Source organism: Heterocephalus glaber, unplaced genomic scaffold (assembly GCF_053883595.1).
Source record: "Heterocephalus glaber isolate CG9 unplaced genomic scaffold, H.glaber_assembly_v1.0 deba00001504, whole genome shotgun sequence".
Classification (NCBI taxonomy): Eukaryota; Metazoa; Chordata; class Mammalia; order Rodentia; family Bathyergidae; genus Heterocephalus; species Heterocephalus glaber.
In genome coordinates this window covers 13,210,331-13,232,912 of record NW_028258324.1, presented here as the reverse complement: position 1 = coordinate 13,232,912, position 22,582 = coordinate 13,210,331, and the positions used below count along the sequence as shown (strand labels likewise).

The 22,582-nt window shown below is 40.0% G+C and overlaps 1 protein-coding gene across 6 annotated transcripts in view; it reads right to left on the bottom strand.

Annotated features, from left to right (window-relative positions):
• Positions 1 to 11,542: 11,542 nt before the first annotated feature.
• Positions 11,543 to 22,582, bottom strand: part of Il20rb (interleukin 20 receptor subunit beta) — a 29,579-nt gene continuing 18,539 nt past the window's right edge. For 2 of the 6 annotated variants that reach the window (XM_087186200.1, XM_013077220.3), the window contains 2 exons: positions 20,715 to 20,857; positions 11,543 to 13,266 (listed from right to left, as the gene is read on the bottom strand). In XM_087186200.1, the coding sequence (XP_087042326.1) occupies positions 13,159 to 13,266; positions 20,715 to 20,857 (251 nt within the window). In that variant the 3' untranslated portion in view covers positions 11,543 to 13,158. Of the gene's footprint in view, positions 13,267 to 15,374; positions 15,443 to 18,834; positions 18,932 to 20,714; positions 20,858 to 22,582 lie in introns of those variants that run through there. The other 4 variants (XM_087186202.1, XM_087186203.1, XR_015440819.1 and 1 more) reach the window with 4 other exon arrangements.

Sequence of the window (22,582 nt, the reverse complement as noted above, 5' to 3'; positions counted from 1 at the left end):
GAGGCATATAGGACTCCAAATAGCCTTGATCAAAAAAAATCTACACATAGGCATATAATTGTTAAGATTCCAGAAACACAAGAGAAGAACAAAGATCTCCAAGCAGTCAGAGAAAAGAAACAAATCACATACAAAGGAAAGCCCATCAGAATCACAGCAGACTTCTCAACACAAATCATCAAGGCAAGAAGAGCTTGGAGTGACATATTCCAAGCCCTAAAAGAAAACGGCCTCCACCCCAGATTGATGTGCTCTGCAAAACTATCTTTCAAAATTGATGAAGAAATAAGATACTTTCATGACAAAGAGCACCTTAGGAACTTCATGACTACCAAACCAGCACTCCAAAGAATTTAACACAATATCCTGGGAACAGACATTGAAGATCACAACTCCAGGAAGCAAAGCAGAATGAACCCAACTGGCATGACAAGAAATTAAATTTAAAGGGGGAGAGCCCAACAAAAAGAAAAAGTAATGGCAATGACAGGTCAATATGTTTCAGTTATAACCATCAATGTTAATGGTCTCAATTCACCAATCAAAAGAAATAGACTGGCAGAATGGGTCAAGAAGCAAAATCCAACAATATGCTGCATACAAGAAACATACTTAATTCAAAAGGAAACTCATAGACTGAAAGTTAAAGAGTGGAAAACAATAGTCCATGTGACAGGAACCCAAAAAAAAGCAGGAATAGCTATCCTCTTTGCAGATCAAGTAGATTTCAAACCAACACTGATTAAGAGAGATGAAGAAGGACACTACATCCTTGTAAAGGGAACAACACAAGAGGAAGAGATGACAATCATAAATATCTATGCACCAAACACTAGTGCACCTAACTATATAAAACAAATACTAACAGACATGAAAAGTCATATATGCACTAATGCAATTGTAGCGGGAGACCTCAACACCCCACTGTCACAAATAGATAGATCAACTAGACTAAAAATAAGTAATGAAATACAAGAACTCAATCAAACTCTTGAACAAATGAACTTAACAGATGTTTACAGAGTCTTCCACCCCACAAAATCAGAATACACATTCTTCTCAGCTGCACATGGGTCATTCTCCAAAATAGGCCACATACCCACACATAGAACATGTTTAAGTGAGTGCAAAGGAATTGAAGTTATCCCCTGTATATTCTCAGACCATAGTGCAATGAAATTGGAGATCCATAGCAAAAGAAACTCAAAAAATTTCACAAACACGTGGAAATTGAACAACACACTTCTGAATAACCAATGGGTCACAGAGGAAATTAAAGAAGAAATCAGACAGTTCCTTCAATTAAATGACAATGACAATACAACATATCAGAATCTATGGGACACAATGAAACCAGTCTTATGAGGAAAATTCATAGCAGTGAATACGCATATTAGGAAAACAGAACAAGCCCAATTAAACAACCTGATGCTGGACCTCAAGCTTCTAGAAAAAGAAGAGAAGGACAACCCCAAAGCTCATACAAGGGAGGAAATTATAAAGATCAGAGGAGAAATCAATGCAATGGAGACTAAGAGAACAATACAAAAAATCAATGAAGCCAAGAGTTGGTTCTTCAAAAGAATCAATGAAATTGACAAAACCTTAGGCAACCTTGTCAGAAAAAGGAAAGAAAAGGCCCAAATCCATGCAATTAGGAATGAAAAGGGTGAAATTACAACAGACCCAGCAGAAATCCAGAAGATCATCAATACCTACTTCCAGAACCTATACGCCCATAAGATGGACAACATAGAAGAAATGGACAGATTCCTAGATACATATGAATTACCAAAGTTGAACGAAGAAGACCTAAAAATTCTGAACAACCCAATACCAACCAATGAAATTGAAAATGTAATTAAAAAGTTATCAACTAAGAAAAGCCCGGGTCCTGAAGGCTTCACTGCTGAATTCTACAAGACATTTAGAGAGGAACTGCTGCCACTACTGTTTAAACTCTTCAATGAAATTGAAAGGGAAGCAATACTCCCAAATTCATTCCTGGAAGCAAGCATCACCTGGATCCCCAAAGCAGAGAAAGACCCAACTGAAAAAGAGAGCTATAGGCCAATCTCACTAATGAACATAGATGCAAAAATCCTTGATAAGATAATGCCAAACAGAATGCAGAAGATCATCAAGAAGATCATACACCCTGATCAAGTGGGATTCATCCCAGGGATGCAGGGATGGTTCAATATGCGAAAATCAGTCAATGTAATACATTATATCAATAGAGCCAAGGACAAAAACCATATGATTATCTCCATAGAGGCAGAAAAAGCATTTGACAAAATCCAACATGCATTTACGATTAAAAAAAACCCTACAAAAAATTGGAATAGATGGTCTCTACCTCAAACTGATAGAAGCCATCTATGAAAAACCAACAGCCAATATCATACTAAATGGTCAAAAACTGAAATCCTTCACACTCAAATCAGGAACAAGACAAGGATGTCCACTATCACCACTCTTCTTCAATATAGTTCTGGAAACATTAGCCACGGCAATTAGACAAGAGAAAGAAATAGAAGGAATAAAGATAGGTAATGAAGAAGTCAAATTGTCATTCTTTGCAGATGACATGATACTCTATATAGAAGACCCCAAGAACTCCACCAAAAGTCTTCTAGACTTAATAACCAAATTCAGTCAAGTAGCTGGTTACAAGGTCAATACACAAAAATCAATAGCTTTCCTCTACACCAATGACAGACTCACTGAGAGAGAAATAGGGCAAATAATTCCTTTCACAATAACATCCAAAAAACTGAAATACCTAGGAATCATCCTAACGAAAAAAATCAAAGACCTCTTCTCTGAAAACTGTGGCACTCTGAAAAGAGAGATTGAAGATGATATCAGAAAATGGACAGACATCCCCTGCTCCTGGGTAGGAAGGATTAATATAGTGAAAATGGCCATACTTCCAAAACTGCTATATAGATTTAATGCAATTCCGATTGAGATCTCAGCAGCATAGACCGCAAGAAAACAATCCAAAAATTCATTTGGAACAAGAAGAGACCCAGAATAGCAAAAGCAATTCTAGGTAACAGAGACATGGCAGGGGGTATCACAATCCCCAACCTGCAACTATACTACAAAGCTACTGTGATAAAAACAGCATAGTACTGGCAAAGAAACAGACCTAAGGACCAGTGGAACAGATTAGAAGATGCAGAAACAACACCAGACACACTCAGCCATCTCATCTTCAACAAAGGAGCCAAACACCCTGACTGGAGGAAAGATAGCCTCTTTAATAAATAGTGCTGGAAAAATTGGGCTTCAACTTGCCAAAGAATAAAACTAGACCTATATCTCTCACCATGCACTAAACTAAAATCAAAATGGATTAAAGATCTAAATATTAAAATAGAAACTCTGAACCAATTGGAACAGAGGTTAGGTAGAACCCTTGAAGACATCCATGTAGGAAAAGATTTTATGAACAACACGTCAGTTGCCCGTGAACTAGCACAAACAATCAACAAATGGGATTTCTTCTTATTAAAAGGCTTCTGCACAGCAAGAGAAACCACCAGTAGTGTGAAGAGACAACCCACAATGTGGGAAAAAATCTTCACCTGCTCTTCTTCAGACAAAGGTCTACTATCTCGAATCTATAAAGAACTTAAAAAGATCAGACCTCTCAAATTTAAAGACCCAATCCAAAAATGGGCATCTGAAATGAACAGACATTTCTCAGACAACGAAGTAGAAATAGCAAATAAATACATGAAAAAATGTTCAACATCACTGGTCATTCGAGAGATGCAAATGAAAACAACGCTGAGATTCCACTTCACTCCAGAAAGAATGGCTGCTATCATGAAATCAACCAATAACAAATGCTGGCGGGGCTGTGGGGAAAGAGGAACCCTGCTCCACTGCTGGTGGGAGTGTAGACTGGTGCAAGCACTCTGGAAATCAGTATGGAGATACCTCAAAGAACTAGGACTGAAAGTCCCATTTGACCCCTCTATTCCACTGCTGGGGACCTTCCCCAACGAATTAAAAGGGTCATACCACAGTGATATATGTACACCCATGTTCATAGCAGCACACTTTGTAATAGCTAAAACTTGGAAACAGCCCAAATGCCCATCAACTGGAGACTGAATAGAGAAAATGTGGTTTTTTAATAAAATGGAGTACCACTCAGCCATAAAAAATGAGAAATTAGAGACATTTATAGCTAAGTGGGTGCACATTGAGGCAATACTCTTAAGTGAAATAAATAGGACACACATGAATAAATTCCGAATAGCTTCTCTGGTTTGAGAAACTGAAAGTGTAAATAAGGACTAAATGTATAATAGGTAATGTGAAACAGGAAGAAAAGGGGCAAAGGGGAAGAAAGTGGGAGGGCTAGGGGAAAGGATAGAAGGGAATGGGATTAATACGAGAAAATGGAAAAATAGGAACAAAATCTTTGTAAATAGGGAGGACTGGAGGGGTTGAAGGGAGGGCTGGGTAAGGGTGAAAAATAAGAACCAAGAGAGACTATGTAAAGGTGCAACTTTCCAATGATGAATGTCATTATATTGTATACCTAAAATGTACCAATTATTAGAATGAATAATCGATAATGTAAAATAGGAAGAAAAGGTCCAAAGGGGTAGAGGTAGTGGGAGGGGCAGGGGAAAGGAAAGAAGGGAAAGGAAAAATGATGAGAAATGGAAAAAATGGAGATAAAGTCTTTGTAAATAGGGAAGGGTGGAGGGCGTGAAGGGAGGGCTAGGAATGGGGAAAAAATAAGAACCAAGATGCATTATGTAAAGGTACAATTCCCAATGAGAAATGTAATTGTGTTGTATACCTACAATGTACCAATAAAAGAATTTAATACAAAAAAAAAACAAAGTATATCACAATTTTTCATTGACTGAAAAATGAGCCAAATTATTTTTCCTTTACATCATTCTCAGAAGGTTAAAGTGGAAACTTCTCACAGAATCCTATAATTTATATATTTTATCAATTCTGATAGAACCAGTTCATAAGAATAAAAACGTTTATGGGGTCTGGGGATTTAGCTCAGTGGCTCTGCAGCCTGCCTCACAAGCACAAAGACCCAAGTTCAATCCCCAGTACCAAAAAAAAGAATAAAAACATTTATAGTCCCATACACAAGCACACACATCACATTTAGGCTGCAACTATTTAGGGTTAGAGACAAAACCCAAGTTCTTCCCTCAAATCAATATGCCATGATGCCGGGGATTTAGCTTAGTTGTGCCGCCACCTGCCTTGCAAGTCCAAGGTCCTGAGTTCGATCCCAGGTACCAAAAAAAACAAATTATGCCATGACCCAAATTCCTGACTCAGTATTCTATAGGAGCTACATTTATGCCTTCATAGTAAACCATAACATCATCTTTAAATTTAAGGCAAATTGATATATTATCTGGCTTCAATTATCAAAATATAAGCCTTTTTTAAATCTTTAAATGGCATTTAATTAAAATATCCCAATTTTGGAGAAACATTTTAGGTGGAAAATAATTTTTTAAATGATTCATTAGCCAAAGAGTGGGCCCCACTTCCTTACACCCACCCCCGTCACCACCAAAAAAGCTCAGCTTTCCCTTTTCAGCAACATGCTTAGAACAACACCTCAGGCCAGTTCTTCTTTTTGAGGCTTTTCTTTGCCAACTCAAACTTAAACTGCATCACAGGTTAAGACTTTTAAGTAAACTATACTACAAAGCTACTGTGATAAAAACAGCATGGTACTGGCAAAGAAACAGACCTGAGGATCAGTGGAATAGATTAGAAGATGCAGAAACAACTCCAGACATACTCAGCCACCTCATCTTTGACAAAGGAGCCAACCACCATCATTGGAGGAAAGTAGCCTATTTAATAAATGGTGTTGGAAAAACTGGATTTCAACCTGCCAAAGATTAAAACTAGACCCATACCTATCACCATGCAATGAACTAAGATCAAAGTGAATTAAAGATCTAAATATTAAGACAGAAACACTAAACTTCCTGGAAGATAACTTAAGTAGAACTCTTGAAGACATTGGCATAGGAAAAGACTTTATGAACAAATCCTCGGTAGCAAGGGAGCTAGCACAAAGAATTAACAACTGGGATCTCATCATATTAAAAAGTTTCTGCACTGCAAAAGAAACCACCAACACAGCTAACAGACAACCTACAATGTGGGAAGAAATTTTTAGCAGCTGTACCTCAGACAAAGGTCTACTATGGAGAATATATAAAGAATTGAAAAAAATCAGACCCCCCAAATTCAAAGACCCAATTCAAAAATGAGCATCCGAAATGAACAGACATTTCTGAGACAAAGAAGTAAAAGCAGCAAATAAATATATGAAAAAATGCTCAATATCACTGGTCATTCGAGAAATGCAGATGAAAACAACAGTAAGATTCCACCTCACCCCAGAAAGAATGGCTGCTATCAAGAAATCAACCAATAACAAATGCTGATGGGGATATGGAGAGAAAGGAACCCTTTTCCATTGTTGGTGGGAGTGCAGACTGGTGCAACTACTGTGGAAATCAGTATGGAGATACCTCAAAGAACTAGGACTAGAGGTCCCATTTGACCCAGCTATTCCCCTCCTGGGTATCATCCCAAAAGAATTAAAAGAATCATACCACACCATGGTAAAATAAAAGAATCATATATGGGCACCCATGTTTATAGCGGCACAGTTTGTAATAGCTCAAGCTTGGAAACAGCCCAAGTGCCCATCAACTGGAAACTGGATAAAGAAGATGTGTTTTTTTAATATAAAATGGAGTACTACTCAGCCATAAAGAACGAGAAACTAGAGATATTTATAGCTAAATGGATGCATATTGAGGCCATACTCTTAAGTGAAATAAATAGGACACACGTGTAAATACAGAATAGTTTCTCTAGTGTGAGAAACTGAGAGTGTAAATAAGGACTAAAAGGATTAATAACTAATAATTGATACTTTGAGATAGGAAAAGGTCCAAAGGGGTAGGAGTGGTGGGAGGAGATGGGGAAAAGAAAGAATGGAAAGGAAAAATCATGAGAAAAGAAAAGAAAAATGGAAACAAAGTCTATGTAAATAAGGAAGGGTGGAGGGGGTGAAGGGCGCACAGGTAATGGGGAAAAAATAAGAACCAAGATATATCATGTACAGGTACAAGCACCCAATGATAAATGTAAACATACTGTATACCTAAAATGTACCAATAAAAGAATTAAAAAGAAAAAAAAAAGACTTTTAAGTAAAGAAAAAGGAGTAAAGAAGAAGGAAGTGAGGAAAGAAGACAGAGGTGGAGGAAAGGGGGACAGAGAGGAAGGAGAAAAGAATGAATTAGGAAAGAAAGGAGGAAGGAAGGGAAGAATAAAAGAAAGTAAACAGGAGGAGGGAGAAAAGCATAAAATTATTCATTTCAAAACAATGCAATTAATCTACTACTTAATTCCATCACACAGAGAGTCATCCTCTCTGGCCAAAATTCAATAAACTATATTCTCTAACAATAAACAGAAGCAAATCTAATACATTTCAGACTTTTTACCATTTATAACCTCACTGTTTGTTGAAGGGCACATTTCCAATCAGATGATACCCTGATGTCTCTGAATATTCCTCTTAATTTGATACATTTAAAATGTTTAGTTTAAACCTTCCAATTTTTCCTAAATGGAGAAAAATTCCTTTATCTGAAAGAGATCATCTCATAATTTAAAATTGAGTTGCTTAAAGTGACTTGTATTTAAATTTCAACATCTACTTACTGACACCTACCATAAATTAAAATTTTTATTTAAAATACAGTAATAAATGTCAGAGATTTAGCTCAGTGGCACCGGGTCTGCCTCTGAAGAGCAAGGTCATGACTTTGATTCCCCACTACCAAAAAAAAAAAAAAAAAAAAAAAAAAATACAGTAATAGCTGGACATGATAGTTCATGCCTATAATCCCAGCACTCCGGAGGCTGAGGCAGGAGGACCGCAGCAAGTTCAAGGCCAGCCTGGGCTACATAGTGAGTTCAAGACCAGTCTGAATTACATAGCAAAAAAACTAAAAATAACTAAATGACAGTAATTGTCTCATGCCATTGTCTCTCCATAATTAGGCTTAGTCTGAGGAGAGGGGCTTTTCTGTTTTGATCTATTTCCAATTGCAAGACTCTAAAGTTGAGTGGAGGAGTGAGTATGACTTCACCTGGGCTGTCAGTCCAGCTAACGAGTGGGAAGACACGGGAAGTCCTATTTTCTGGGGTGTAATCTCCTAAGACTAGAAACCCAACGGGTGTTTTGTGGGCTTAATCTTTTCTTGTTTTTCTTTGCTGAGCTGGGCCTCGAACCTAGGGCCTTGCACATGCTTCATCTTACACTAAGGCCATTTGGTGGAAGACAATTTGCTGGCATCTCCAGAGACTGTGGAGACGCCTAACCACTTGGTAGTTGAGTACAGGAGCAAAATGGAGGCAGAATCACAGATGTTTGCTCCATTGCTCGTTTTTCAAATGGCCAGGTTTTTTAGGTAGCTTTAAAATTTTCCCTCACTGAGGTCTAACAGTGGGACCAGGAAGAGCCCACGCCGCCGCCGCCGCCGCCGCCGCCATCATCACCACTCCCACCACCACCCCCCTCTCCACACCCCGTCTTGGGCTTTTCGCGGGCGCCTGAGGGGGCTCTGGCTCAGGTTTTCCTTCAGTCCTTGCTGGGGTTGGCAACCTCTCCCGGGCCTGCGCCCTGTGCTGAGGGAGACAAGGAAGGAAGAGCTGCACCGTCCCCCTGCGAGTCTTGTCCTCCACCTCCGGCAAGAACGGCTTTCCCAAGGTTGCTTTGTCAGGTGCTGCAGGACCTCAGCGTCCCAGGAGCCAGCAAAAGAAAACAGTTTGGGTCCACTCTGACGTTCCAGGTCCCAGCTTCACAGGCTGGTCACCCCCGTGGTTTAGCACGCGTAGGGCAGCAGAGGGGCTCCCCCTACTGAACCGCAGCCTGAGAGGAGGGGCGTCAAAATAAGGGAATAGCAACATACAGTTAGGACCTGGAGCGAGGCAGCGGCCACAACCCAGTGGACAGAGCACTGTGGGCACACAGGGAAAATAACACCTCCGCGGATACAGCAAGACACAGAGTGAGGAGATGTGGCTGCTGACGTCGAAGTCCACCAGTGACAATGGCAGCCTGTTAGAGGACAAGCCCGGGAAGTTTTCCAGCTGAGTCCTTGTTCTAGGAAACTAGCCTGAGCTTTCCATTCTCTGCAGGAAGCCAGGGAATTGCAAGCGGGAGCAGGAGGAATTTTCCAGAACTCACCACAAGGTGGCGCCAGACACCCGTGGACGTGATGAGGTGCTCCCGTCCTAGTGGGCTCAAGAAGCTGTGGATGGGAATCTAACCAATGAGAGATTCAAAGGAAACCGAGAATTCTGCACCCACAGAAAATCACCCTAGGCAAAGGATAAAATAGAGCACACAAAATATAACAAAAGATACTTTTTTTTTTTAAGAGACGGACGAGTACCACAGAGTCTATACAGATTCTGAAATCCTTCTTTATAGGAACTCAAAGGAACTTTGCCATGGAGACTCTTGGCAGGACAGACACAGGCAAAGGTGGCCACACTGGAAGTGGAGTGAATGACCGTGAGAGGCTGTTACAGGCCTCGAGGTGGCAGGGGATGTTGGCTGGGGTCAGGGGCCAGGGATTGGTGATAAAGGGGGAAATGCCTCTGTCTGATACATTGGTGCAATAAATAAATCAACAAGCCCAACACAACTGAATAGCAAGTAGAAATATTGTACATTCTATTCTATTCATTTTTGGGAATTCACTTTGTCATCTTTGGCTCTTGTCGAGTATCATTATGGGTGGATAACTTCAAATTTATTGTATCAACTGATGCCAGACAACATCCCCCTGATGCTCACATTGTCTCACTGCTGGCCAACAGGAGCCCTTTTCAGATTGGTTATGGATAATTTTGAATGAGCTATTTAAGCTTTTTGTTTTCTGATCCAACAAAGTGTAGATATTCTAGAATATCTTGTATCTTTCAGCTCAAGATAGGACTTGGAATTAGCCACGGCTCTAAGAACTTTTGGCTTCTTTAGAGAAAAAATAGTATTGGAAATGAAAATCTGGACATTAGGGTACACAGAATGGGTGGCATTTCTTCTGGGCCATTTTAGTGAGAAAAAGCCAAAATACATTTAAAGTGTATAGAGCCCTGACTTCATATTAACTCGTTTGACTCAGTTAACAGTACACAGTTCTTATTCAGACTTTGGGGTCTACAGTGAAAAGAAGGTCTATAGTGGTACTTCTTTTCACTCATCCTGGAATCTAGGTTCCTAATAAACAATTATTTGCTTTGTCTGATAACTTAGGAGACTAACTTTTTTTAAAATGTGCTATCAGTGGGCCGGGGATTTAGCTCAGTGGTTCCACCGCCTGCCTTGCAAGCACAAGGACCCGAGTTCAAGCCCCTGTAGTAAAAATAAAATAAAATAAAATGTCCTATCAATACAGACAGTACAAACACTGAGTAAAATATTTGTTCTAGACAGCATACCCCTAATTATTTGTTGTCTAATTACTGTGTTCTAGAGTCATAATCTCACATCACATGGCTAGGCAAGGACTTATCTGACAGTTTGGATGCAGATGTTTGCATTTACCTTGACTTTGAGAAGTCTGCACAATCTGCCCCTTTTCATTTCTCCATAAGGCTTATAAACTCCCAATATGCTAGATAGTTCACTTAATGATAATAATTCTTTTTATTATTATGTTATTAGTATTTTCCCCTTATCCCATTAGAACATCAGCCTCATGGAGCAGAGATTTGCTCATTGGACCCTGGTGTTTTTCCCTGAAGGCAGGATAAGAAAGCTGGACTTGGTTCTGGGGAAGCTCTGAGGTGGACAATAGCAAGGGCCACGGGGGACGTCTTCACTGAAACAGCAGAAGCCACCTAGGTCACTCCCTCCAATGCTTCTCCCAGTGTCCATGGTACACAATGACAATCTGTGAAGAGAAAGCCAGCGTTCATGCTGAACCTGCTCCTGGGCCTCATAACTGAGCACCTGGAAGGTTTAAGCTTCCAGAAGAAGGTTGAGTTCCTCTGTAGCTTATGACTAGGATGACCAGGTTCCTGGCTTACCTAGATAAGGCCCAGTTGCAGCTGTTGTCCTGTTACCACAAAATGCACTCTGTCTACTCATGAAAGTCTCCAAGCTTAGAGATAGGAGACAGGGATAATTAAGCTGGAGAGGAAGCTCCAAGAGAAAGAGTTAGCATCTGTGGAGGAAGCAGCCCCTCAATCATCAGTGCTTAATGTCTGGTGCATGGTTGGGGATATGAGAAGACAACAGAAAAATTGAGAGAAATTTCTAAGTACCTACATAGGCCAGCAAAAATGAATGGACTCTCGTCCGAGATTCCAGCAGAGGGCTTTCAGGGCTCATTTATTGGTTCTGGGCATGGGCAGGGTGACAGAGAAATACCTCCAGGGTGAAGGGGCAGAGAGGAAGAAAGTACAAAAGTGATGACCCATATAGTAGCAGTATAGTCTTTATTTTTGCAAACTGAACATATGTTTCCAGTTCAGGTGAAATTCACACACTCTTCATAAAAAAATTAACACAGAAACATACAAAATGGTACAACGGCAAGATCTTCAGCAATCTCCTAACCTGGGAGAGAGTCTTCCCTTTGTCTATCGAGACTCCACCTGGTGGAGCTAGGGTGGCTGGCCTCTGTCTCCAAGAAGGAAACGCCTAGCTGAAGCAGTTAGCTGTCTCCACCACAGGCTGGTTGAAAGAATGCAGGAAGTGGCAGTGGGGACAAACCAGTGCAGAAGCTCCTGAGCTGGGAGGGGTCGGGGCTAAAAAACAAGGTGCAGGCCTTGCTCATCAGTCTCTCATCCCTCAAGAAACTCCTCCTTCCATTCCTTCTCTGATGGTGGCTCTTCTTCAGCTGACGGGAAGAGAAATGGGCAGAGCTTCCAGAACTGGGCTTGGGATGAACAGCCTGGAAGGAGCTGAGGATCCCTGAGCGAGCTGTTTTAGGAAAAGAGGGTCCCCGTGGATTTCCTGTGGACAGAGGCCTCCAGAAAGCACCCAGGAGCACCCTGGCCAGGAGAAGCAGATAAGCAGCAAAGTTGGGGTTCTTGTGCACTGAGGCTGCCCCCCACCCCGACCCCAGGCAGCCGGTGGCTGTGGACTCCCAGGGTGTGGCTACTGCAGAGGACTCAGACTGCTCCTCCCTTGCTCCAGCTGCTACCCAGGGTCACCCCACTCTCCTTCTCAAAGGTGTCCTTTTGGTTTTTCTGGACTCAAGGCTGACAATGTAACTAAATCCCTGGGGATCACTCTTTTCCATGAACCAAAAGGATTACCTGGGGAGATCCCATTTCATTTCAACTCTGCCCTTTAGCAACTCCGCAGGACAAAGGGGCACAGCAAGGGTTGCACCTGTTGCTGATGTAATTCTGTGCTCCCATCGAGTTGTGCACATTTTACCTTCTGACCTCAGTGTGTACACACGACCCCAGCCCATGGTGTTCCACGGCTCAGTGTTTGTACACATCCTGTGTTCAGCGGGGCTGGGGTCTTCATCATGGTCACATGCTGTGGAGTTTGTTAAGTGCCACCACCTGGGCACAAGCACTGGGCTTGAAGTAGAACCAGCACTTGCTCCCATTCTCCCTTTCCTCTTCAGGGCGGGCCTTGATCACTCTCATTACACATTGCATCCTGCTCTCCAGAGGAGCTGAGTCTATGGCAGTGTCCAGGGCTCCTAGCTTCCCCTCAGCCCTGCAGGAGCCAGGTGTATGTGTAAGCACAGTCGAAGACAGAGAGCATCTGACAGGTGTGCTGTTAATCCCCATTACAGACAAGAAAATTGAGGCACAGAGGGATTAATCTCTCTCCCCAGTCACTCATCTGCAGAATGGCAGAGGTCACACCGCCTGACCCCTGGTCAGTGTTCTGCCCACCAAAGCTCTCTGCCCCAGACAGTTGCTTCTAGGCACAGACAGGCAGGTAAGCAGGTGCGCCTCAATTCTCCCATCCTTTGTCCATGAAGGAAAGAAACACAGCTCCCCTTCTTGAGTCCTGTGTCGTGAGATCAAGTTGTCAGCTCCTGACAGCCAGGCCCTTTCCCAAGGCTGCTAGATCCACGCCCGGAAGAGCTCCTCAGAAGACAGTACCTCCAGGGCACAGGCATCCACCTCTTCCCTTCTGCAGCTGATTAACTTCTGTGGTGAGTTGGTTATTTTCTGAAATTAATTTTTCACCAGCAATCATTAGATGTTACTAGCAGTAATAGCAGTGGTAGTAAAGAATATCACAAAAATCCCAACTAAGGAAAAAATCTGCAGTGTTTATGTTTATTTTTCAATTCTAGAGCAGTGCTGACCAAATGCAACACAATGGAAACTACATATATAGTTTTTTAAATCTAGTAGCCCATTTGAAAAAAATAAAGGGTTGGCCGGAGATTTAACTCAGTGGTTTCGCTGCCTGCTGCACAAGCGCAAGGACCTCAGTTCGATCCCCAGTACCACAAAAAAATAAATAAATAAAGGGCTGGGGATATAGCTCAGTACAAAAGCCATGTGTTCAATCCCCAGTACTAAAAAAAGTAAAAGGAATTAATTTTAATAAAACATTTATTTTGTTTGACATATATATCCAAAATATCACATTTACATCCAATCCAAAGAAATTACTGAAAGAGATCAAATTTTTGGTACTATCTTCAAAATCTCTTATCTTCAAAATCTGTTTATATTTACAACACATCTTGACTGGGGTAGCCACACTTCACCTCTTTAATAGCCATATATGACTAGGGGCTACCATATGGTGCAGCACAGTTCCAGAACATGAAAGATAAACAAGCAGCATCACTTCAGAAGACATACTGTTGTTGCACAGGTTAGAATTAACTTTCAAATGAAGCTCAGATGATTTTTTTAAAAATGTGAATTACTTTTCTCTTTTATTAGTAAAAATTAGTAGGTTTCATTTTGGCAATGAATTAGTTTTCAACATTCAAAAGGTGAGAGATTTCCCATAAAAATCTGGATTTCTGGGTTTATTGTTTAAAACTTGGAGATCTGGCATCAGTGGCTCACATTCCCTTTTAGTTACCAACTGCTGGAACTGGGAAGCTGCTGCCTCCTTTAGATGGAAATGTTCTCTCTGGGCACCATCACATCTCCCTGTTGAGTTGCATTCATTGTGCTGCACATTTCATTTCTTTTTTTTTTCTTTCCCAGTGCCTATCTAGCCCAGAAGCCAGAGCTCACAAACCCTACTTTCTGTGAATCCTACAAGGCCATACTTGGGATGGTCTACTGAAGAATTACTAGCCTGGGGCCACTGCTATTCTTGCTAGCTACATTAGAGTGGAATATAACAGAAGGAAGAAAAAGAATAAAGTTAGTCACAGAAAGAAAAAAAAGACCCTTTAGCACCAAAGCCCCCATCTCCATGGAGCAATTATGGATAAAAGAAGAAAAAAATATTTTTAAATAGAGATAAAATTAATATGATTTTCCTTGCATATATAGTCTTACTGCAGACTGTTACTTGGTGCTATAAACTTTAATGGAAAGAAAATCTTCATAGTATATTTCAGAGTGCAGCCATGACCGGCTATAAAATTATAGATGCAGACATGTAATGTTTCAGCCACACAGGTAAATTAAATACAAACTTGCTAAGATTTGCTGAAAAATTGTCAAGGATTTCTAATTGGTAATTTTCCATGGTCTAATTGGAAAGATGAGCAGATTTTGTAAGGATGCCTAGAAATCAGTTTTGAATCATTTGGAGGATTATGTACAAGTAATGCAATACTGGAATGCAGAGAGGCTGTGCTAGAGTCGAGGCAGAGAGGGAGATGGCAGTGGTAATTTACCACTCCTGAATATGTTTGGGATTTCATAAACACTAATGATTTATCTCTCATGTAACATTGTGGGAATATGCATAGACCAGAGAATTTGTCCACTTTAAAAATCTAGAAAACAGAATAAAAGTAAAAATCCTTATGAAAAGGAGTGCATAGGAAAAGACATCAGAATGATGTAGGAGGGATGGCAAAGGAGAACAGAGAAGCAAAACGTGGCCAAGGGTGGTGGTATCAATCAACTGGGGATAAAATTGTTCACACTGTTATAGAGTCTTCTTGTCTCTGGCCTCTTCGAAGCTTTTGATTTTCTCCAAAAACTGATTTTAGACAGTAGTTCATAATGTACTAGCATTCCTAAGAGTTCTTACCAGTTTTTACCTCCTCTTATAGACCTGAAATCCTATAAAAATTTGACCTTTTACACATATTTGTTTTTTTGTTTCCTGCCTCTACTCTGTTACTTACTAAGAAGGCTGCAGGTCTTGGGAAGTTCTTCATATTCCTGGCACTGAGAGGAAAAACTCTCCTGGGTCCTTGAATAAAGGACAAGAAGAGCGAAAGTGAGGGAGGTGTTAGGAATGTAACAGCCTATGAGTAGAAGGCTAGCATGGGCAATCTGAGTTAAGAGAGGAATCACAAAGGGTTACTAACTGGTGGAGCCTAGTTGTAGAAGGCTGACATTTTCACCACATACGGGGCAAAAAGAGCTAATGATCTGCCTCAGCCAGGAGTATTCTTCTACTGCTATAATAACTTTGGATTAGTTCAGAGATCCCTCTTTCACTGCAGGTTTCTGCTTCTACTATGGCAGAGGAGCACCAAACAGATCGACCTTCATCAAATAACAGCTTATTTATTTATTTATTTATTTATTTATTTATTTTGGTATGAGGGATCAAACTAGAGACCTTGTGCTTGTGAGGCAGGCGCTGGAACCACTAAGCTAAATCCCCAGCCCAAATAACAGCTTTTAAAACTGACCAAAATATAAACAGATTCCTTTAGTCATTAGAGGGCAAACAAAAATTGACATTAGGAAAAAGGGAATGTAACTGGGTGATTGCCCCTCTTTTTAACAGCTCCTTGCCTGGGGACAGGTCCCACTTGGTACCAAGAAGAGTGTCAGTCTTATTGTCTTGAAAAACAGAAAACAGAGATTTGTACAAACATAGAAGTTAGAAAGTTGAAAGGACAAATCCCCAAAGGGGGAGAGCCAGACTAGGAGCTACATATTTTACATACAAATTCTATCCTTCCTGAACTGTGTACAGGAAGGTGTGGGGCAAACCCCAAATAATCCAGCCAGGGCCAAACAGACCAACAGTTACCAACAGTCTTTTGCATAGGAGACCAAGGGTTGGAATTTACATTCATCCATGTGAGCTCCTTACTAAAACAGCAAACAAATAAAAACCAACAGTCTTCAGTGAAATATAATAGAATCTAAAATCTCTATAACATATTGTTCACAATATCCAGAATACAATCCAAAATCGTTAGACATTAAAAAAAAACAGGAAGGCCCAGGGATTTAGCTCAGTGGTTCCGCCACCTGCCTCTCAAGAAGAAGGACCTGAGTTCTATCCCCCGTACCAAAAACAAACAAACAAATAAAAAAAAAAACAGGAAAATGTGACTCATACCAAATAAAATGCAATAAACAGAGACCAATCTTGAGATGGCCACCTAGAAAAAGTACCAAAAATTTACCAAATTTTTAAAAAGTAGTCAAAGTATTATAATTAGAGGAAAATATTCTCATCACTAATGAGTAAATAAAAAAAAATCTGTAGAGAACATTCATTATAAAAAGAGCATAATGGAGATTCTAGAATTGAATTTAAAAATGTAAAATTTTTAAAAATACATTAGATGTGCCTAATATCAGATTAGTGACAACAACAGAGTCAATGAAGTAGATAGGTTAATAAAGTTACTCAACTGTAGAACAGAGAAAAAAGTTTCCTTTATAAAACTGAATAGAGCCTCATGAATGTGTGAACTGTTTCTAAAGGTCTAGCAATATCAAATTGGAGTCACAGTAGGAGAGAAGAGAACAGAAAAACTATCAGAAGATATATGGCTGAAAATGTCCCAAACTATGCTGAAAAATGTAAATGTATAAATTCAAGAAATTCAATAACTACAAGCAATGTAAATATAAAATAAATAATACTGAGCCATATTATAGTATAACTGATGAAAACCAATGGTAATTTGAAAGTAACAAGAGAAAAAAAACATACAGTAAGTCTCTACTTACAAACATTTGAGTTACAAATTTTCATGGATATGAACGGAACTCACATAAGGAACATTTGTAGATGCCAACAAATTGTGGAAGTAGCTCATATATCTGCCAGATATTGTCACCAGTTGTGCTGCTATGTGCTTACTGTACAATGAGATAGTGTACAGTAGTACAGAACAATCAGGGACTTACTGTACTTGTGTGTGTTTGGTTTTTATATGCTTTACATTGTATATTTGTGTCAATAAAAAAAAAAGGTGTATAAGACTCACTTTGTTGGCCTTACAAACAAATCTGATCTATGAATGTTCTCCTGGAATAGAATTTATTTGTAAGTTGGGGCCTCACTGTATTTTATAGAAGGGAACAATATGAAAAACTATAGCTATTATCAGAAATAATTAAACTGAAGATAATTAAACAACAGTTCTGAAGTATTAAGAAAAAAATTATTATCAACCAAGAATTCACTAAAAACATCCTTCAAGAATTAAGACAAAATAGCCTTTTTACATCAGAATTTGCCACCAGCGAATCTACATTAGCAAACCTGTGAAGTTTTCCAAAGTGAAGGAAGCCATACTAACTGGAAATATAGATCTCAGGAAAGAAGAAAGAATGTCAGGAATGGTAAATATATGGGTAAATGTGGATGACTATTTTAATTATCTTTTTAAAACATGAATATTTAAAAAAGTAATTGCATGCTCTTACTTTTCATGTAGAGCGATACAATTTTAATTCTAAGAAGACTGTAAAATCTCCTTAATAACATGTGTATTGTAATTCCCATAGTGATTATGAAAAAAAGTAAAGGATAACCAGAAAGTCAATAGGTGCAGAAAAATTCTAAAATTCTATATTTACTTAACCCAAAAAGAGAAAAATTAAAAAACAGAAAAAGCAGATGGAAAAAACAAAAAATGAAATTATGGACTTATATCCAACCATATCAATCATTATAGTAATGTTAATGAACTAAACATACCAATAAAAATGGCAGAGATTATCAGAATTGATTTATACCAAAAGAATTAAAAATAGAAAAGTGGACCATTTGCTATCTATAAGGACATAAGAGAGATTTAAAGTAAAAATATGTTTTAAAATGGTATACCATACAAACAGTAAACAAAAAAGGGCTATATTTATATAGCAATAAAGAATATTACCAGAGATAAAGAACATCATATTACAATGCTACAAGAGTTACTCAGGAAGACATATAAATAATAAATGCACTTAAAACAGAGCCTCAAAATACATGAAGGAAAAACTGACATAAAGGAAGAAACAGACACCTCCACACACATAGCTGAGATTTTGACATCCTTCTTGCAATAATTAGTAGAACTACTATACAAAAAATCAGGACAAAAAGTCAATGACAAACATGGATCAATGTAGAAGAAGTGATCAAAAAATGTGATTTTTAAAAATCTTATTACAGTAAAAGACACATTGCCAAGAACGATAGGATAAGTGTGTTCTAAGTGAGAAGAGGTTTTTTTTCTGGTACTGAGGATCAAACTCAGGACCTTGCACTTGCAAGGCAGGCGGAGGAACCACTGAGCTAAATCCCCAGCCCCAGGAAGAGGTATTTTGAGGGTGATTAATGGCTTTTACTATAATAATTTTTTACTATAATAATTTTTTTTTTATTTAAACTTTTACCATATATTTTGACCACCACTCAGCATGTAAATCCTTAGAGTGATCCTGGCACTTCGCTCTGTACCAGGGTCAGTTAATGTTCCAACTACCTGGAGAACTGAGGAGAAAAGAAGAGCAGGCATTAGGACAGCAGGGTGGACAGATATCCTGAGACCTGGACTGCAGGGAGAATTATTCTTCTGTGTAAAGAAAGCAGAACCACACAGGTGACACAAGAGTGACCTTCCAGTGACTGATAAGAGACTACAGGAGTGGGCAACTTCAGTTCTGGCTAAAGCTAACTGCTGGCTCCCTAAGGGTGAGAAACTCCTGGGGTGGCAGGGATGGAGGGGGTTGTTTTTGTTTCCATTTACTTTTGCTGTTGCTTTGTTTCATTGTGCTGCTCTCTGTGGTTGAGGGCAAGGGGACCATCTGAGAGGCAGCCAGATTGAAGGTGTAGAAGATGCTACAGCCCACGTTTGCTCTTCTTCTGCAACAGACTAGGCACACAAGGCCTATGCCCACCCAGATTTGTAGTCCAGTGTTCTCAGGAGAAAGATAAGAATCCTGCTGTTAACTAGGCAATGTGGTTTACGCCTGTAATCCCAGCACTTTGGAGGCTGAGACAGGATCGCTGCAAGTTCGAGGCCAGCCTAGACTACATAGTGAGTTCAAGGTGTGCCTGAACTACATAATGGGACTCTGTCTCAAAAAAACAGCAACAAAAATCCTGTGTTTAGCCAGGCATGGTGGTGCACGCTTATAATCCCGGCACCCTGGAGGCTGAAGCAGGAAGATTGCAAGTTTAAGCCCAGAGCCTGGGAAACTTAGCAAGAACCTGTCTCAAAATAAAAAATAAAAGAAGGGCTAGGGCTATAGCTCAGTATGCAGGCCTTGGGTTAAATCACCAGAACTGCAAAAACAAAACAAAGCAAAGCAAAAAAGAATCCTGGGCTTATGAGGAACTGGGAGTACAGGTGGGAACCCTCAGTCTTCAGTAGTCACTCTGAAAGTACATATTGCGGCTCCCTTACCACACCCCACCCTACCAAAGCCAAAACATAGTCCATGCTTCCCACATGCATATGCATGTTCTTTGCCATGAAAATCACGTTGTTCTTGGTATACGAATCAAATATGTGGTATCATGGGCCAGGGATTTAGCTCAGTGGTTCCTCCTCCTGCCTCGAAAGCACAAGGTCCCAACTTCGATCCCCAGTACCAAAAAAAAAAAAATGTGGTATCAGAATATGTTATTGGATATTGCTGCTGTTACACTTATGAGATGGAGCCAAGAATGCTCAGCAGAACGTTATCCATAATTCCTAATATCTTGATCATGCCAGGTCCTGGGGAAAACTACAGGTTGCCTGCTAGGAACCTCAGGGAGGTCCCCCTGCCCTGAAGAAGGGAGGTATCTCCTAACTTCTCTCATTAGAAGTGGCTTGAATGTATTTCCCTAGAAGCAGGTGTTGGAAACTGAATCACCAATGCAACTGTGTTGAGATGGGGCCTTTGAGAGGTAAATAGGCAATGAGAGCCCTGCCCTTCATTAATGGATTAATACAGAGTATAGAAGGCCTTGAGGCTGCAAGTTTGATCTCATGCTCTCTCACAAACAAGTTGCCATCTGCCATGTTATGACAGAGCAAGAAAGCCCTCACCAGGTGTGGTCCTTCAATCTCAGGCTTCCCAGCCTCTGGAACAGTAACCCAAATGAATTTCTATCATTTATGGTATTCTGTTACAGCAGCACAAATGGACTAAGACAAAAGTCCTACAAATACTCTTCTCCCATGTCTGCAAATCTCCACAAACCCACAAAAGTGTGTTCATGCCCATCTAAGGCCCCAGATATATCTGGTCAGTATTATGCTGAAAGGAAAGAGACATGGTATTACCAAGGTGTCTGGGAGGACCACCATGGGGCAACAGGAGTACTGGAGCAGCCGGCCCATCTTCCAGATGGACAGTGGCACAACCACGAGGATCAGCATGAAGCCAACAAAGGCAAACAGGGCCAGCATCAGGGGAAGAGCTTCTCCTGGAGACAAAACAGCAAGAACAGGCTTAGGAACAGCTGTGAAGGGGAAACCGCCACATTCCGGGCCTCCTCTGATTCCCTGGAGTTGGCTCTGCATGTTGGCCAAGGCAACAGATGCCAGCACCCTGGGATTTGATGTGTGCCCTGGTGACTAAAATTATCACCATTTTCTTAGGATCTAGATTAAGGCATGGTTTCTAGAAAGCCCCAGGGAAGATTAAAATCTCTTTCTTGGGAAAGGGAAGGGAGGAGCATAGTATGTGAAGGCACCAGCCTAACTTAGCATCCACCTGGCCCAGCTGCCAGAGGAAGGCAGGGACCAGGCCCCAGGCAGGATGGGGGTGAGGGTGCTGAAGCAGAACAGCTCAGAACCAGGATGGGCGGTAACTGAAAACAAAGCATTTTACAGCTTGCTGTTGGCACTGATTCATATTATGGAGGAAAATACTGAGTCCAGAAAACAGTTGCCTAACAACTATGCTAATCAATCCCCTATTCAGCCGCTAGGGCTACTGCCTCCTTCCAGCTCTGTGCTAGGGCTAGACATGAGGGACACTGTTTCCAAAACTAGTTTGAGTACCCCTGCTTTTACAGAAGAAACAGATGATGGCTGGATGATTAAACACCAAACTTGCCAAAAGAAACCTCCTGAGTGCTGTTAAGGAAGAAAGGAAAATATTTAACTTTTACTTTTTTATACTTCCATATTACTTAAATTTTTAAGCAAGTTTGGTGTGATTTTTAAAAGTAGTATGAAAAGGTGGTCAGAAAATCTGCATGGAAAATGTCATGAAAAATTTGTGAAAAACGTGAATAATGCTTATATGCTTTAGTACTACAGCACATGTCTACACATGGGCCATGACTAAAGGATTACATTCTTTTTTTTGGAGGTCAATTTGGAAACTGATCAAAATTAAATGCACAGGCCTGTGACCAAGCCACTCTACCTCCTGGAATTAATTTATCCTTCAAATATGTGTGTGTGTATATATATATATATATATATATATATATATATATATATCAGCAAAATAGTCTCTGTTCAAGGGAAATAATTACTGCATTGGCTGTAATGATAAAATATTTAGAAATAACCTAAATCCTATCAACAGGGGACTAATTACCTTGATCATAATGCATATACACAATGGAATAGTATGCAGCAAAAAGGATGAAGGAGTTTTCTTATTGATATGGAAAAATCTACAAGATACATAAAGTGAAAAACACAAGATTCAGAAAAATCCATTGGGTATGCTCCCATTTATGCTAGAAAGAAGGAAATTTATTAAATATATTATCATTTAGTTGTATATATTAAACCATTAATAACCCTTCAGAAGGATATAAAAGAAGCTTATACCCATAGGAGAGCATGTAGGAATTACATGGATGGGGAGAGGAGTAGAAAAGAAAATTTCCATGTGCACCTTATATTTTTAAACCATATAATGTACTATTAAGGCCACTAATGTACTAGTAATTAAATTTTTAAAAAACTAAAATATAACTAGTTATTTTTGAATAGTATAATCACACAGTATAGCACTTTGTTTGATTTAGTTTCTTTTCAAAACGTTTTTAGATTTTTTTTTTGCCCTGTGGTACCAGGGATTGAACCCAGGACCTTGCACTTGCCAGGCAGGCATGGCACCACTGAGCCACATCCCCAGCCCATGTAGATTTTTTTTTTTTGGTACCCGGGATTGAACTCAGGTCCTT